This window comes from Macaca nemestrina, chromosome 3 (assembly GCF_043159975.1).
Source record: "Macaca nemestrina isolate mMacNem1 chromosome 3, mMacNem.hap1, whole genome shotgun sequence".
NCBI classification, from domain to species: domain Eukaryota; kingdom Metazoa; phylum Chordata; class Mammalia; order Primates; family Cercopithecidae; genus Macaca; species Macaca nemestrina.
In genome coordinates this window covers 22,732,399-22,751,430 of record NC_092127.1, presented here as the reverse complement: position 1 = coordinate 22,751,430, position 19,032 = coordinate 22,732,399, and the positions used below count along the sequence as shown (strand labels likewise).

General features: G+C 33.9%; 1 protein-coding gene across 3 annotated transcripts in view; it reads right to left on the bottom strand.

The window, feature by feature from the left end:
• LOC105466712 (SPARC (osteonectin), cwcv and kazal like domains proteoglycan 3) overlaps positions 1-19,032 on the bottom strand; it is a 483,715-nt gene that overhangs the window by 231,027 nt on the left and 233,656 nt on the right. For all 3 annotated transcript variants that reach the window (XM_011715825.3, XM_011715826.2, XM_011715827.2), the window contains one exon: positions 13,463-13,577. In XM_011715825.3, the coding sequence (XP_011714127.1) occupies positions 13,463-13,577 (115 nt within the window). The remainder of the gene's footprint in view (positions 1-13,462; positions 13,578-19,032) is intronic.

Sequence of the window (19,032 nt, the reverse complement as noted above, 5' to 3'; positions counted from 1 at the left end):
ATCTGTAAAGATTTATTATAGATTCTCAACTTTCTTCCACAACACACACACGTGCACACACATCAAAATGAGATATCCAATTCATTCTTGAGTCTTTGGTTTGACTGTCCAAATGCATTCTGTACACTTGTACCCTCACCAACCCCATTGAACCACCAGTATCTTCCCCCAGGAGTTACTGCCCTCACCCTCTGACTAACTGGACCTAGAATTTCACTGTTGCTTCTCACAGCATATGCAGTGATCCTTTGGAAAGGAAACTCATTTCTTATTTGTATCTTGACTGAAGCCCTGCCACTGTTTGCCTGTTACATTTATGATAAAATTCAAAACCTCCCTTACACAGCTTCAAAGCCCTATAAGATATGAGTACTGCACAATTTTGGACCAGATATCTTACTTCTTTTATAACCACACTGGCCATTTTACTGTTCTATGGGAACACGCCAAGTCCGTTCTGCTACAAGATCTTTGCAAACTCTGTTCCCTGTGTCTGGATCACTCTTGCCTGATATCTGAAAATGACTCTTTTCTTTTCACTTAAGTAATTCTTCAAACATTATCTATAATGAGAAAGTTTCCTTAACTGCTCTGTCACCCTGCCTCTTTCCTCAGTCACCTCTATATCTGCCTTGTCATTGATCACTATCTTAAATTATATTGTGTATTGTTTGATTTCTTTATTGTCTGTCTTCCACTCCAAAATGTGAAAGTAATGAGATAAGAGGCTTTCTTTGTCCTTCTAACACCATAACCCAGGTGCCTATATGCATTACTGGCTCACAATGATGATCAATACGTGTGTTCCATGATAAACACATTTTGAGTAAATGAATGCAGTACAAATCTCAAGTAAGAACAAAAAACTAGACAATAAATTTGGCAACATAGAAGTTATCAATGCCCTGTGGAAAAGTAGTTTCATTGCTTTAGCTGACTAGACACTGCAAATTAATACATTAAGTAATCACAAGTTAGATTCGGTAAAAGTCTCTATTTACAGAAAGACTACATAAGTTGTTGGAAATTTTTATAATGGGTGGTAGGTGCAAAAGCAAATGGAAGGCAAGAGAATAAAAACAAAATTATTCTAAAAGATTTAACTGCAAAGAGCAGTATAATTGCTCAATATGAAATAGAAGGAAACCAAAGGTAAAGAGAGGATATGGACTTCTTTTCTCCTCCTATGTTGTAAAAGAAGTGGAATTGTTGTATGCTTGCTTTAAAAAAATTACAGAATTTGCATTTGTTCATATATGCTAAGCAACAAGCTAACAGAGAAAGATTAAAAATATTGCACAAGCAATAATTGTTAGAGCAAGGAATGCAAACACAAGAAATGATGGTTCTAGAGCCGAGAACATAAACTGATGGATTAGGGATATATAAAAGAGGATGAGGAAGGTCATGGTTGATAACAATAATAGTAACAGTAATAAAAGCAGCAATAAGAATAGAAGCCACTGTCCTGAGTGTTTCATGAGTATTAATTAAACTGATATCTGCACAAGTTAGTAAGCAAAATGTCAGAAAAGACCCCACTGGATGCTTTCTATTTTGTCTGTGAACAAAATGCTGAATTTGCCTACTGAGAACAGAAGGGAAGAGAGCAATATATGCAGCTTAATGCAAACAGAGTTTTATAATAGCATTTTATAAAAAGAGATATAAATTGATTCAGGACACAGAACAAGTAACATAAAATGTGAATGGTCTAGTTGGGAATAAAGCATATTCATCAGCAGTGATATCGAGACAGCCACATAGGTCTCAATAATAATATGTGGATTTCAGTCTTAGATACAGTAATAAATAAACAGCTGTGTGACTCTGGACAAGTCACTTAACAGGCAACTAATAATAGAGTTAATAGGCAGCAGATAATGGGAGGCTTTGAAATTGAACAGGTCTAAATTCAACTCCTAGTTATGGCAGTTAATAGTGGTATAGCCTTTTCAATTCACATCAGCTGAGTTTCATTGTCTTAATCTGTAAAGGGAGGAATATGATAGTAACTAAAAAATAAATTAATACATGTAAAATACCTATAAAGTTCTTAGTAAACTCTTATCAATAAGCAGGTATTGTTATTTCTATGATTCTCAAACTAATTCTCTTATCATTTTCATAATCATAATAATCCTTACCTTATATTTAGAATGCAGGATGGAATTAAATGTCTCTAAAGAATTTTCTAGATCCAAAATTAGTTTATTCTCTACGTGCAAATCCTAGATGCATACCAGTCAACCCAATGTTAAAACGGGAGGAAAGAAACCTATGAAAAAGATAAAGAATGTACTCTACCCCTACAGATGTATTAGCTGTTTATATTTTGTCACTAAACCAGTAGACCTCTTGGATTTCAAAGCCTCCCATTATTTGTTGCCACAGTTAGTTGCCTGTTAACTGACTTGTCCAGAGTCACACAGTTGTCTAATTATTAATATATTTATGACTAAAATCTAGGTTTCTCTATTGCACACAATATTAGTGAGACCTGTGTGGATGTCTTTGTATCACTACAGACGAATATACTTTACTCCTCACTTAAATAATTATGTGTTAAGTATCTGGGACCTAAGGCTTAAATTAATATAATTTATATTCTGTTTTTATATAAGCCTTTATAACAGGCAAAATCCCTCTATGTTTAGTGAAGCCTCATAGTCTAGAGTAATTTTTTATGATAATCTGGAAATTCCAGTATTTTTTGTGTCTTATATGCTACAGCTTTGTCTGTAAGAGTAAATAAGTGTTTACGTTTGGAAATGAATTACGTGCAATTGTTAGCGCATTTCAACAGATAGTCTCCAGTAGACAAGTTCTTCAAAACACTTACACAGTCTCCTATGCTTTTAACCAATGTAAAATTTGATGAGATAATTACTAAGATCCCATCAAACACCTCTATTATTTTTCTACCATCAACGTACTTCTTAAGTTTTTTTGTAGTAAATTTCAAATAGATTTATTAATCAGGATAATGATAGCTACTCTCATGAATCTAAAAAGTTCAGTGTCTTAACACAAAAGTTTATTTTTCTTTCATATAATAGGCCAATGAGACTATTTCTTGGATGATCATTCCTATGGTGATTCTGGAATTAAATTTCATTATATCTTGTGTTTATACCATCCCTTAGATCTCAGAATTATCTGCTTCCATCTTATAAGTAGAAAGGGAGGGGGGAAGCAGTCACACCCATATCTTAACCATCTAAACTCCGAAGTGATAAGCATTACTTTTGTTCTGTTTTGACAAGCTAGAAGTAGCCCCATGATCTCAGAAGGATGTCAGGGCTAGTGGGAAAAGCTGCAGGAAACTAGTACCTGGCCTGTCAGGCACTTCCCAGAAACAAGTCTACCCTGTGAAAGAGGAACATCATCCTTTGTTCTATGGCTAGCTGTCTCTCTGCTCAAAACTGAATATCAATGAGTACAAATTACATATTCAAAATCACAATGTGAGGACAGAAATAAATCAGAAGTGAATTGAGCTCCATATTTTGACACTAGATAGGCCCAACTTTAAAAATGTTCTTACATGTATTTTAAAGAAATCTAAAGAAAGTAGTAAAATAAAGCAAGAATTTAGGAATAGAAAGATTATTCAGGCTGAAATATAGCAGCAATGACTACTAATTTCCTCATTATTTATCTACATTAGTCAGCAACAAGAAAAAAGATTTTATGCAAAATTTAAAAATCAGTATGCTCCAGTCCTTAATGTCCATTGCCCAGAAATACAATTGTCTCTTTGCCAACAGTTGACTAGGAGGAGGTTTAGCTGTAATTTACCCAAAATGTTGAATTATTTAATAAAAATTCAGTAACAACAAGTTTGGATTTAATATTTAAAATTTCATGATTAAAATAAAATGAATTTATTAATGAATTCATAGTAATCATCATTCCAATTAATCACTGGAAATCACATTATTAATAATGATAATAAATACTCTAAAATTTTAAGAAATATAATTGATTAACTGGAGAGAGAAATATTTGGAATAAGAAATATTTAATGAAGAGATTAGCAAAAACAGAAACATGTAAAGTGCTAATTAAGTTCATTATAGCACCTGTCCATCAAGCACTAATTGCATTAAAGTAATAGGTCTAAATATTAGTGAAAGTAAATAAATTACACACATTTTGTTACTGCTTGAAGATCCAGTACTTCTTTTCTACTATTGAGCTTCTTTTTTTAAGTTTCTTTATCTTGTGCTAAAACTATCCTCTTCTTTGAAAAAATTGCCTAAGTTTCAAAAAATGTTATCAGTACAGTCAATTTCCTTTAATTCACCACTATTTTTTACCATGATTCACCATGTTACAACTTAGGGATAATGGCTGATATGTGTACATAGCCCTTCCATTATTAAAGGCACACACACGTACATTTATTCCTGAAATTGAAAAAAGATAATGTGACTTTTTGTTTATTTATTTATTTATTTATTCATGTTTTGAGACAGAGTTTCCCTCTGTCACCCAGGCTGGAGTACAATGGCATGATCTCGGCTCACTGCAACATGTGCCTCCCTGGCTCAGTAGTTTCTCGTGCCTCAGCCTCCTGAGCAGCTGGGATTACAGGCATGAGTGACAACACACTGATAATTTTTGTATTTTTAGTAGACACAGGGTTTCACCATGTTGACCAGGCTCATCTCAAACCCGTGGCCTCAAGTGACCTTCCTGCCTGAGCCTCCCAAAGTGCTGGGATTACAGGCATGAGCCACCAGTGCCCAGGCCATACCAATTTTAAATAAAAAATAAACCATGACAGTTGAAGACTCAAAATCACTAATATCTAAACAGTATTCTTTACTGGTAAAGGGGTGAAACAACAGGCATCGGCATATTGTTTACAGTAGAGAAATTGACACACTCCCCTTTGGAGGGTGTTTGACAATATATGTCAATATTTAAACATATTTTATTTTTGACATAGCAATCCAATTACTAGGAATTTATGGCAAAAATATTCGCACACATGTTTATAAAGATACATGCTGAAGAGTGTTGTATAAAGCATGATAATAAGAAAAACTAGAACTAACCCTAATGTCCATCAATAAAGTATTAAGTAAATTATGGGATAGTCTTGTAATGGGTTTCTTTACAGCCATTTAAAGAAATGAGATAAAATCCATTTTCTGAATTGCAAATGTTCAAACCATGTTATGTTAAAAAAAGGCACAAAAATATGCATAAAATATTCCCATTTGGAAGTATGTGTGTTTGTGTAAATGTGTGTGGGTGTGTGTGTAGATAATTCCTGGAAGTGTAGGAGTGGAACTGAGTGGTCTGGGGAGGAAGGAATCAAATCTGTACTGTCTTTTCTATCATATGAAAAGACATTATCCACATCTTTTTTTCATAAGTGTTAAATTTTAAAAATAAAGAAGCTTTAAAATTGCTATCACTTATACCACCTTTGTATAATATTTTCTACCCTTTTCTGTGTAGCTGATAAACAATCATAATTTTTCTTCGTTCTTTCAAAATAATAAAGCAATATAGAAATAGACCAATTTAGAAGAACTAGAATAATCATTATTCTTAATAGGCAGGTAGTTTCCTCTTTCTCATAGACAAAAGAATAGGGTTTTTCTTTTATATAAAAAGCACCTACTACATATTTGTGTAAATATATCCCTTCCTGCATTTCAGAAACCTAAGTAATGTTGATTAAACTTTACTTTGAACCTGAGCATTTTAATCTTCATCTCTTAAGGATATTTGATTAAGAGATTAAGGTTCATCCAAAATACGTCTTTAAAAGTAACCTTCATGAATATCCAATTTTTTCTCTTCAAAGGTTTATACCAAATTCTTGTCTATTTGGGGAACAAGAAGAAACCAAGAAATATTTGAATCTTCCTTTGCTGTACTTTTTCCCCCCCAATTCATCCTCTTTTCCTTGTACAGGGGACATTCATGAAGCACTAATTGGATGGCAGAGTAACGGCTTATGTGTGAAGGAATTCCTTCTGTTCACTGTTCACTTTACACCATCAACTGGCCTTCATCTATTCCCTGTGTCACAATGCACCTTTTTTGTGGCTAGCTGCTCCATTTGACCTCTTCTACTGATCATCAATTTAAACCCCTGTTCTCACAGCTGAAATCTTGGTATACAAGATTCAGAAGTATACACAGAGCCACATTCATTACAAATCTGTTATACAGACTTCAAAGCCAGTACATACGGCAAACAGAACTGTGAAAGATCTCAACACAGATCCAAAATTTCCATCCTTCAAACGCAAGGACAGTTCCTACTAAGCAGAAGGAGTCTTTAGGCCCAGTGGAGAAACAAAATCTCTCTGACAGGACATGCAAGGATTTAGCTATGCTCACTCATAAAAGTTGGCATTCCTTGAAGCATCCAGTACATGTAAATCCTTCTCCTGTATTTTGGAATTTCTGGTCTAAAGCTCCTATTCTCTGGTCATGAGGAGATGGGCAATGCTAAAGGATGTGAAGCAGAGAATCATTAAGGGCAGCAAATTTGTTGAAATTAAGTACCCTAATAATCTTTAACCCACCAAAGGTATGCCCACCCCCATGATATTTCTCTTTAGGCATCTGTCTCACATTTTTTATAACACAATGAGGTCTCATTGTTTCCATTCTCTTCCTTCTCAACTGCCAAAATCATGTCCCTGCTTTTATTTAATGTATAAGGTAATCTTAAATTTCATATCCTATGATCATGCAAGGAGTAAATCGATTTTCAAATACTTTGTCAATGGCAACCCAACAATTCACCTGTTAGCTATTAAATATACAAACAAGTCACTATCATATTTGTGGGTTAAAAAGCATTTCTAATGTGCTATGGGCACAAAGATGCAAGCATATTTAATTCTACCTTGGGTTGGGAGGGGAGACTGAATAGACCTTTCTCAATAATTAATGTTTATTGAGTGCTTTCATTGTGAAAAGTGCTTTACACAAATTATGTCATTAATTCTCACAAAAACAGAGGGAGATACATAGTATAATTATCAACTCTATCTTTTAAACAAGAAAACTGAGTCTGGGATAATTTAATTTGCTCAAAGTCATTCTGGAGAAATGGAGATGGAGCCAGACTTCAAAGCTAGTCAATCCAGCTTCAAATTACATACCATTAACCATTATGCTAAAAGCCTTCTCAGAAATGGAGTGTGCCAGAAGAACAAAGGAACAAATGGGCAGGACATCTCACGAGAAAATAAAACACAGCCATAACCAACACCCATGATCATAAAATATACAACGTGTTTAGGAAAAAACAGTAATAGCTAACCCTATCATAATGCCTATCATGGATGAAGTTGTTCTAATTGTTTTTGCACATTAAGTCATTAATCCTTAAAGCAACATCACAGAAAGTACCATTTGCATGATACCTACTTTACAGCAGAAAAATCTGAAGCACTCAGAGCTTGAGTAACCTTCCAAGATCACAAAGCTAAGAACAGTGGGGCTAGACTGTGAAGCCAGGCATTCTGGCTGTGGCCCCTTGTGCTCTGACATACATCCTATGCTCTCTACAGAATGAATTTCCTGCTGTGAGAAAGCCACAATGTGCCATTGAGAGAAAAATACAGAGGAGGCTCTAAAGCTACCTGGGACAGATTATGAAGGACCACGAGGACTTTGGACTTTAATCAACAGGTTCCTGATTTTCAACTGGAGAGGAAATATATCCCAATAATGATAAGGTGTGTTGTGTATTCCAAAAATAAAGTCAATCCTGTGACTTATTTTCATATATGAGAAACATACTTTCTGTTTTTGTGATGCATAGCACCTAACACAAAGCCTGACCAAATCATATTGACTGACTAATATACAATCTAAGTAGTTGAATTTTCTGATTACAAGTAATTCTCAACTAGGGGAGATTATACTCCCTTCAGGGCGATAATAGAATAACTGGAGAACCTAAAAAGTGTATATTCAGCAAAAAAAGAATATGGGCTAAAACATGCTGAGAAACAGTACATTAGGCAATAGGTATAGAGAAATTTCTTTTTTAAACATATAGGGTGGTGGTAAGATAAGTAACAATTCTACAATGTTTAGAAGAATGTCTCATTTATATAACATGCTTTATAAGTAACATAAGACAATAAAACATAATAAGAGCACAAATTCTAGAATCACAATGACCAGGTTTAGTGTTCAAGTCTACCAATTGAACAAATTAAGTGAATTATCTGTCTCAGCTTTTATCACAGGTAAAATGGGGATAACAACTGCAAGTCACCTTACTTTCAACTATTGTAAGATTAAATGAATTATACACATATATGCATGTATGTATGTGTGTGTGTGTGCGCACATACAGATACCAAGTTCCAGACATAAAGGAAACTCTATGAAATTTAGTTATGATCTGTGTTTTAAAAAGAGGAATCAAACAATGTTATACTAATTTGCTATCCAAAGTACAATGACCATTTGTAAATGTAATTAATTTTTAAAAGTTTTGCAAACCTTCATCATCTTAACTAAAATAAATTTATGAAAAGTTAAGTATCTATAAACATCTGTTCATATACATGAAATTGATAATTATGGAAAAAGAATGTATATATGTATATATAAACAAGATAGGCATGATTTCAAATCTGAAATGTATACTTCATATCTATCACCTATCTATCTACCTACCTATCTAACTATACCTATCAATTTTGCTTCTATAGAACTAATCTCAGACAGAACACCCAGAATCTCTGAGCCTCAGTTATGGGTATAATAGTGTTTAGTATAAAGCATTAGCATCATTGTAAAAGCTAAATCAATTTAAGGCATTTAGTAACGAGTATTGCATATATTAAGTATGAAATAAATACAGGATTTAATTCTCTCTGAAGACATTATTAATACAGTCATATTCCATAGAAGTTAAATGTCTCACAAGTATGAGAAGCATTATTTTTAAATGATTATGATAAGTTCAATTCAGTTCAACAAATATTTGTAGAATGCTATATAACTTATGCTTTGTGATTAAATCTTTCTGCCCCTTCAATATTTCAACAAAGGAAACACAAACACCATAGCTATTCAATCAGTGATAAATGCATTTAGATCTTTAAAAAAATAGTCATTATAAACCATGAATTCCAAGATTGCACAGTTAAAACAGATACATTTTAGGACTCACTTCTTTGATAATTATTTTTGATAAGTAGCATTTTACACTACTTTCATCATTTTCTATGTAATGCCTTCTTAGGAGGTCAAAAGCACTTCCTTATTGATTCTTTTTTTTTTTTTTTTTTTTTTTTTTTTTTTTATCCTTCGGTGTAAATGAAGTAGAAATTAACATGGCTAGTTTTGTCCTACAACAACTTCTTCAACCTTACTCTGTCTTATTATGTCAAACCTTTTTCTTTTAATATCAGCAGCATCGACTGGTGCCAGCAACACTGATCTAGAAACTGTGCTAATTATCTGCAGCTGCACAGACAGCAAGGGAGCATAAAACACTGGGCTTCTTGCTCACAATATACAAAAACAACAAAACAATCACCCTCAGCTGTCAGCATCTGCAGCTCTTTCCCCAAGGGTAGCAATAGAAAAAGGGGATCACATTCAAAGCTTGGGAAACCCATCATGTATTTCATATTAAAGCATCTAAATAATGGGTTATGTTACCATATTGGAAAAACGTGCTACAGCTAAAGTTCTTTCTCATTATTCATACCACTATTTTCTTTTAACTGGTAATGACAATGGTAACAGAAAGCGCAATAACAAAGATATCACCTGGTTTGAGACCAGTTCTTCACAGAAAAAGCCATTTGGAGACAATCTCCAAATATATGACTTTCAACATCACGTATTTGGATGGTTTACACCATCCTCTACACTGGCAGTGGTGGTCAAAGCTAGAGTAAAACTGTGATTCACCTAATCATGTTATTTTGCTGATTTCAGAGGACAATTATTGTTATTTAAAACCCTAAGGAAGGAAAAATTTACTAATTATTTCAATTATTTACAAATCCAAGTGAAGGACCTACTAGTTTCTTAAAACCAATTTTTACATTCCTCATTTCATATTTAAATATCCTTCTTTAACAAGATCATGTGCCTTTCAGGGATATGTATGGAGCTGGAAGCCATCATCCCAGCAAACTAACACAGGAACAGAAAACCAAACACCACATGTTCTCACTTATAAGTGAGAGCTGAACAATGAGAACACGTGGACACAGGGAGGGGAACAACACACACCGTGGCCTGTCAGTGTGTGTTGACAGTGGGGGGAAAGGGGAGTGAGAGCATCAAGATAAATAGCTAATGCATGCGGGGCTTAATACGTAGGTGATAGGCTGATAGGTGCAGCAAACCACCATGGAACACCTTTACCTATATAACAAACCTGCACATTCTGCACATGTATCCCGGAACTTAAACTAAACTAAAATAAACATTTTAAAAATACTTCTTTTCCTTTTATTTGATAAATCATGCATTCATTTATTCTGCCAATTAAAACATATTTGTTGATTGATGCCTATACCCTCCTTAATTCATTTTCAACAAATATACACAAAGCACTAAGAAAATAATGTTTAAACCTAGATTATCTAGATTGGCCATTTCAATTGATCAAACTATTTGTCAAAATTTTCTTCCTAAATATTTTACAAATGGCAGCTGTTTCACTAAACTCCTCAAAGAAAACATGTACTGAGCAGTAATGTAAGATCTGGGTCCACAGTAGTAAATAAGACACCTTCACTGAGCTTTCAGTCAGTCAAAGGAGATCGATATCAGACTATTACAAATGTTGCGAGCATTATAAGATGAGAAGTTTAAAATTCTAAGGCAATGGAGAAATGAGTGTGATATATTGTATTGGGAAGAGGAGACTGGAAAATGTGTTTGAAAAATTGTGTTCCCCTTGCAGAAAGAAACGGCAGGTTTCCTTTCTCTTTTATGAGATCAAGGGAAAAAAGAATAAGTTGTTCCTTAAAAGGAAAAAAAGTAGCAATATATATTCTAAACTATGCAAATGACCAAAACTTGATTAATTAAGCCCACTTCCCCTGCTTTCTCTACCCCATCCCCAAAATACACACAATCCTCAAATCTAAGATCTCGATTATTTGTATTAGCCATTTTTATTGATAAAGTGCTCGGCAAAGCTCTTCTTCCCTAAGTGTTGTATAAACATTCACTATGTACTGACATCCTCAAAGCAAATAAAGCATATCAAATATTAATCTTAAAATCAATTTGTTGGAAACTAGTGATTTATTTATTGAATAGAGTGTGGATTGAATGGAAATTTATAAATAGTCTCTATCAGAAATAGAACAGGACTAAATACTATTTACATAAAACATTTTGAAATTCACCCACTAAAAGCATATTAGTCTCCGCTCTGAACCCCCTGCACCACTACAACGAAGGCAAAGCTTCAGTAGTGCCCTATTAAGGATCTTTCAATTTTATATATTAAGGGATATTTGGCTATTGGTTTCTGATAGTCTTTATCATGTTAAGGAACATTTTTGCCTGTAGTTAAGTCGTTTAATAAGTCAGAGAAGTAATGAGACAGCATAGTTGTAAAAAGCTTAGACTCTGGGGTCAATCAGTACCGACTGGAATTGAAGCTCTGAAAAATTCTAGCTTCGTAGTCTTGAGTCTGTTACTTTAACCTCTCTTAGCTTCAGTGTCCAGCAAGTGTCAAAACGAGTGTGTCTCTGCCACAGACATGATATTAACTGCGAGGTCTTTGGTTGCTCTTTGACTTGGGTTCATGGGGCCAGGGGTGAAGTGGCAGGTGAATCTTTTCAAAGCTGTTAAATGTCTGCACATGGAAATCTTTCCCAGGGTGTCTAGAATTTGTGATAAAACAGCTTTTGCTTTTATGGGAGATGAACTTACATAGTCTCTGTAATTTAGGTGAGAGATCATATATGAATCCCTTTTGACACCCTTCTCTTTTTTTATTTCACCCCCAATATACACACATTCACATACTAATATTTTTAAATTTGTTTGATTAATTAATAGAAAGGCCAAGAAATTTAGAATCCTAAGGAAATAAATAGAAAAATGAGTTTCTGGTCCAAAGCTTTGTTATCCCTTTGAAAAATTAGCATCAAAGTCAGGATTAACAGGGGATATGTTACTGATAACTGCTTCACCCATTTGTGCTCTCCCCTAGAAGGCTAACTTTATAGAATTGTGATTTTTCAAGAAGTCTTTTATTCTTTATATCACCAAACCGTTGTTTTCTTTCTCCTACTCCCTCTGTGTCTTCCACAAGTACGTTATTGATATACCATGATTCTAACCCAAGTGAACACATTTCCAAACCCCCATACCTTTGTTACATCAACCTCCCTTGGTTCTAGAAATCTGCCACTATAGACTTAACATTGTGAAATAAAGACTTCTAATCCTTTTAGCATGTAAAAGAGGGTGTTATGTATATGTGCTCTTACATTATAAGAAATATCAATGTAACAAATATTTGTTTTCTAGAAATGCTATTTATATTCTTATTTTCCAATATTCTTATTATCCTCTTACTCTTGGTGTGTTTGAGTAACAGAATTTATATGCAAGTACACTAAAGCCAAAAATCAAATTTTTCTCTAAGCATACACAAATAGCAAAATTTTCTTTGTTCATTTGATTTGAAAGCAATACATAAATTAAGTCTATTATCAAAGAAAGAATATTCTCAAAAAGTAACTTTAAAAATGATAAAGGAAATGAATACACCACTTGTTTTAGTCGGCTAACCAATGAATTCTTGTTTGATTGTTGACGTGTTCAAATGTTTAAGACAGCACCAAACTACACAGGCTATTTCTAAATTACTGGTCCTTCCCAAAACAGAGCCCGTCTAACAGAAGCAGTGATGGTTGTTATAAGATACTTGAAATCCTCCCTTCCTCTTTAGAAATTGTGAATCAGCATCCAGGGAATAGATGTAAGGACTCCACTGGTATGAGTGACTCCTACAGAAGGTGTCCTGAGGGGTTCGAGTCCCAATTCCCTATTTCGTGACTTTTAATCTCTTTTTATGAACATCAATCAGTTTCTCTCCTGTAACTTTCTAACTCTCTCCTGAGGGAAATAAAGATGTTTGAATAGCCACAAACAAAAATATGCGGAGGGAACAAAACTAATTGTTCCTTAAACTTGAAAAAGCACAAACATCTAGATATAACATTTTAATATCATCTTTATACGACCTTCTTTATTTAATAATATATGCCTCAAATTCTATAATCTGTAGTAATGGTGATTGATACCAATGTTTAACCCAAGTGAATCATAATTGTATTAACCAAGCTTCTGTAACTGCTTCAATAAAACTCTGCATAAAAGATTAGCAGGTGCTGCCAAATATTTATACTCTCCAGTTATTTCTGGTAAGGAGCACTGTTCAATCAGTGGGATTAAATTTAACAATGTTTACCTGTGTGTAAGCCTCCGGTGACTAATGCAGACTGCAGTCTGAGAATCTTGAGCAATGCATACTTTATGGCGACTACATTTCATCTTTAAGCATGGATCCTTAGCTGGATCTAAAGCTAAAAAAAAAAAAATTGCACAGAAAATATTAAAATAAGCTTCTGTAAAATGGAGGTATCAAATCCCATGAAACACAACTTGATCAGGTAATTTACATAGTGCTTAATTGTAAACTTTCTTCACATTCTTCCTCTGTTAAGAGATACTTCTGCTTCTACCCACATAACTCAGATTTAACAGCTAGCTGTAGTTAAGCTAAGATGCACATACGCCTATGATCAAACAATGTGTTATCAAAATAGAAACTTTAAGACCCAAACTTTCGGTGGTTGCTACTACCTTCTAAGCAGCAAAGGTGGTGAAATAAAGTTAGAGTATGTTACTGAAGTATTTTATGACAGTGGAAAACTACAATCTATACCCTTGCTTTCCCTAGATAAATGCTGGTGGGTAAATAAAAGGGATGAAACAAACAAACAAAAATGTCAGTAAACATTTGTGGATATCTTTGTTATCCAAAAATAGTCTGGAGCTGTATTTGGAGACTGGATGAATACGTCATAGTAAGAACTGAGATTCTGCATTTTCATTTTTACATCATTTGTGCATAATATTTGGACCATGATTTCTTCAAACAAACCTCTGTTTTCATGGCTGCCAACAAAAAGACTGTGTGAAATGTTGATGGTTTCATTTTATAACAGCTTTATTTATATGTAATACTACACCATTCGGGCAGTTAAGTTTACAACCAATGTTTTTCAGTATGTTTGCAATTGTAAAACTATCACCACAATCAATATTAGAATAATTTAATCACCAAAAATACCCAAACATATCCTCTTGTTATCATCCCCTTCCCTCTCCCCTCCAACTAGTATTAGGCAACTACTCATTTAATTTCCATCTCTAGAGATTTTCCTATTCTGGACATTTTATATAAATTGAATGATAAAATTTGTGGTGCTTCGTGCCTGGCTTCTTTCACTTGAACAATGTTTCTGAAGTTCAATCATGTTGTACCATGAATCACGACTTCATTCCTTTATATTGCTGAATATTATGCCATTTTACAGATATACCACATTTTATTTATTCACTAGTAGATATGCATTTTGACTGTTTCTACTTTTTGGCTATTGTAAATAATACTGATATTGGTGATCATTCATGGTTAATCCCAGTGACACTTTTTTTGTAATTTATTGTTGGGGGCAGACCAGAGGAGGAGTTGGTAAAAATAAACAAAAGGCACTGAGTGTCCAGATTTGGTACATGCCAAAATTGATAAAAAGAAACAATGAAATACGGTAAACAAAAAGTTCCAGTGCACAAAGAGAAATAAAACCAGAAAAAGGTGCATTTGGAATATGCAGAAGTATTTGGAAAGGCTCCAGGCTGACCAGTGGACATAAAATGTGGATTTGAGACAATCTTTGAGGGTAACTCAAGCTGATTCTTAAGCATATTTAGTCAATAGCCTAAATAAAGTGAATATATTTTGATAATCAATGCATTTTATTTATTTTATTATATTTTATTTTATTTTTGAGACAGTCTGTCTTTGACACCCTGGCTAGAGTTCAGTGGCGCGATCTCGGCTCACTGCAACCTCTGCCTCACAGGCTTAAGTGATTCTCCTGCCTCAGCCTCCCAAGGATCTGGGACTACAGGCACGTGCCACCACGCCCAGCTAATTTGTGTATTTTTAGTAGAGATGGGGTTTCACCACGTTGGCCAGGCTGCTCTCAAACTCCTGACCCCAAATGATCCACCCACCTTAGCATCCCAAAGTGCTGGGATTACAGTGGTGAGCCACTGCTCTCGGCCTGAAAATCGATGAATTTAATAAAATACAGACATAAGCTATAATACATATGTACATATGTCTTACTGATTTCAATATATAAAGTATATTTCTGCAAAACTCTTGTTAGAGATTTGACATAACCATGAGATTTAAAATAATGTTAACACATATCATTGGTGAAATATTAACTAACAGACATTTTGTATTATTCCATGCTAAAGTGGTCAAGACATTAAATGCATCTATTTGGAACACAAATGTTTCAATTTTCTTCATACTAAGAAAATTTTTTAATGAGTAATGATAAATTAATTATAGCTTTCCCTATTTGGTCAGTAGCTTTAATAATGAAAATAAACTATATTACTTTTTCATTGTCTATAAAATGATAAATATACTCTGTTCACTATGCAAATATAAATTGCTACAACATTCTTTTCAGACTATCACAGTTTGAATCATCATTAGGTAAAAAATATTGTCTTCAAAGTATTGCACTACAAAAGGGTGTGACTTCTTGTTGGACAACATAAAAGAAAAAACCATACAATAACTTAGAAGGCATCAAAAGTGTTTTGAGCTATTTCTAATGTTTAGTCTATGTTGATTTCTAATTATTAAAATAACATTTTAAAAATTCATTAAACAATTCTGCCTAACAATTAAATAATGTCATTGTTACCTGCCTCTGCACTACATGTACATATGTCATATACTCCTTTTAAGTATACTTAATCTTGGACTTATGTTCTGAAAAAGGAGTGTTTTCATTTTGAAATAACACACTATAGTATATATAAAATTATGATTAATCTAGTTATTATTTGAATGCAGACTGGTATGATTATAGCTATTTTTTCTTTACTTTATAAAATATACATTCGATGATTTCCAAAAGTTCTATGACACAGTTTTGTCATACATGCTCAAGAAAATAGAACTCAAAAATTGGCATACAGTGAAAACAGAACAAATTTAACACATGAAAAATAATGTAATTAGTTTTACATACGATTCTATGTATATGACCAAATAAGAGAGGAGCAGTATTTGTCAGGAGGTGGAAAATATAGGAGAAAGTGAATATAAAGAATCAGATACATAGCATGTACAATAACAAAAAGACCACTTTCTGTGCGTGAGATTTTAACCATCTGTATTTTTTAGTAGAACTCACATTGTTGGCAGCTTAAAAAATACAAAACATTACACACTGTAAATACAGATGCCTAAGATTTTATTCTTGAAATCACAACAATAACACAACCAATTTCTCTTGGCTGAAGTCCATGGATTAGAATCAATCCTGTGCCTTAAAGAGACCTGGCATAAATTCATCATCTCCCTCTGTTGTGTTCTTCTTTCCGTCTTGTTTTCCATTTAACATCTCCTCTTCTGTTCTGCATGATTGTATTTAGTCTTCTCTCCAGCAACCAGTCAAACTACCTCTAAAAAGATTTCAGCAACTGCATTTGACTTCACTTGGCTATGTTCTTTTCGTCATCCTAATCTCTAATAAACTTTCTGGTCAGTGTAAACTAACCTGGGTACCTGACAAGTTTTTTTTGGTTGTGTTTCAGAAAATAGCATCTGTATTTTAAACAACTGCCACATAATGTATCCTTTGAGCATCATTACATTTGCAATGTAGTATTTCCCTCAATCTTTTGCCAGAATACTTGTTTTTTAGTCTAGATTTTTTCCTAGTTACTTCCAGATGAGCATAAACTAGGAAGAATCAGGCTTTATCCAGCCCATAATGGTGGGAATGCCTGAGGTGGTAAGGGTAGGTGATACCAGAAACAAATGTGAATGAAGCCCTGTATGTCAGTAAAAAAGAAATGTAATTCATGAGAAGTCCTAATGTGAAGGGAACAAGAAAGTAAGGATGCACAATGGAGGCAACAGGTCAGGAAAACAAACATGGGTGGTAATTTACAGGTAGGAGAAGAAAAGTTCGTATTGATATTCATATTTAGTGCATGTGGCGTAGGAAAAGGCAGTCACATCATTAAGGTGCAAAAAAATGACATTAACGTTAGTATTAATAATTGAAATTAATTTTAACATGGAAGGCTGAAACTTTTAATCTGCACAAATTCTTCTCCAGATCTTAGCTGAGTTTGTTCACAAGTCTGTATTTTAGATTAAATCCTAATAATTCTAAGCAAAATTACTCTTAAATCATGCTGTATATAATGCTTGGTAAACTTAAGGAGAAACAGTGCACCTTAGCTTGGCCAATTCCAGATAAAAATTTCTTAGATATAATAGGAAATTAACCCCACTAATATTGACTCAGATTTGTGAAAGACCAGACTAGTATAAACAAATAATCTCGAATCTGTTAAGGTCATCTACATACCAAAGAATTTGAACCACATGATCTCTAAAATCATATTCTGCTCTAAAAGTGGATTACATTCTAGCATACAGTTTTGGCACCAGATATCATACAAGAATTGCATCTTGTCTCCAACAGACTCAACATTTTTATTAGCAGAGATGTATAAATAGTTATTAATAATTAGAATACATTGTTAAGTGGAACCTACAAAAATATATACAATATACACAGAGAGAGAGAGACAGAGAGATCACATGATGGTGAATGGAAGAAAATTAGAATAAGTGACACCTTGGGTAAGTTTTAAAAGATATATAGGGCCCACCAAGTGCACAAAATGAAAGGAAACCTCAGTGTAAGTAGATAGAATAAACAGCAAAAACATAGAAAAAGGATGCCCTACTCATGGAATGGCAAATAATTCAGGACCAATGACCTATAAAATGCTCGTATCACCTGTGAGCATTGTGGAAAACACTGAACAGGGAGATGGAAGCTTCTTAGCCTTCCAGAGTTTTATCATTTTGGTAATGTCATGGCCTGGCATGATTTTAAGTAGAAGAGTAGTATGATTATGTATTACAGAAAGACCACACACAAGAATTTGGAGATAGTTTGAAGTATATGTGATTAAGACAGGGATATTAACCAGCTGTATGAGAGAGAACGAAGAAGAACCTGATCTAAGATAAATGGGTGTGAAGATGGAGAAGAGGAGATGCATTTCAAGGACATAAAGGACACTGATTCAATAGGGTCGAATTATTAATTTAATAGAAGGGAGAAATTGGTCAGAAATAAAATAAATGGTGTTTGGTGGCTCCACTGAACAATAAATAAGATATTTGGTGGCAAGAAAAAAAATATAGTGAGTTAGTTGTGAGAAGTTAAGGTGATGACCTTATCTTTCATATTAGTGAAATGCTTGTGGTGACATCCAGAGACAAATACTCAGCTGTCACCTAGATATTTGGATCTAGTATTCCAAGGAAAAGTTAGGGGAAAGATGTCCCTCCAGCAGTCACCTTAAAGAATGTACGATAGAAACATAATCAGTTTTGTAATCTAGTTCGATTTTTAGGATGCTTAGCTTGATGACATATTTAAAGTAAAAAGATGGAAAACCTATTTTTATGGCCGACTCTCTTATCTTCTTTCCACAGCACATTTTTGCATTGGAACTGAGAACTCAGGCACCATCTCCCAGGTTTTATGCATACTGAGACCAGAATAATGGACAATGATTTTCTTGGAGTCATGAGCTTCTTGCCCATCGCCTTACTATTTTGAGAACAGGGATGCAGAAACCATTAAAAACAAACAAACAAACAAACAAACAAAACAGTAGTCAGAATCC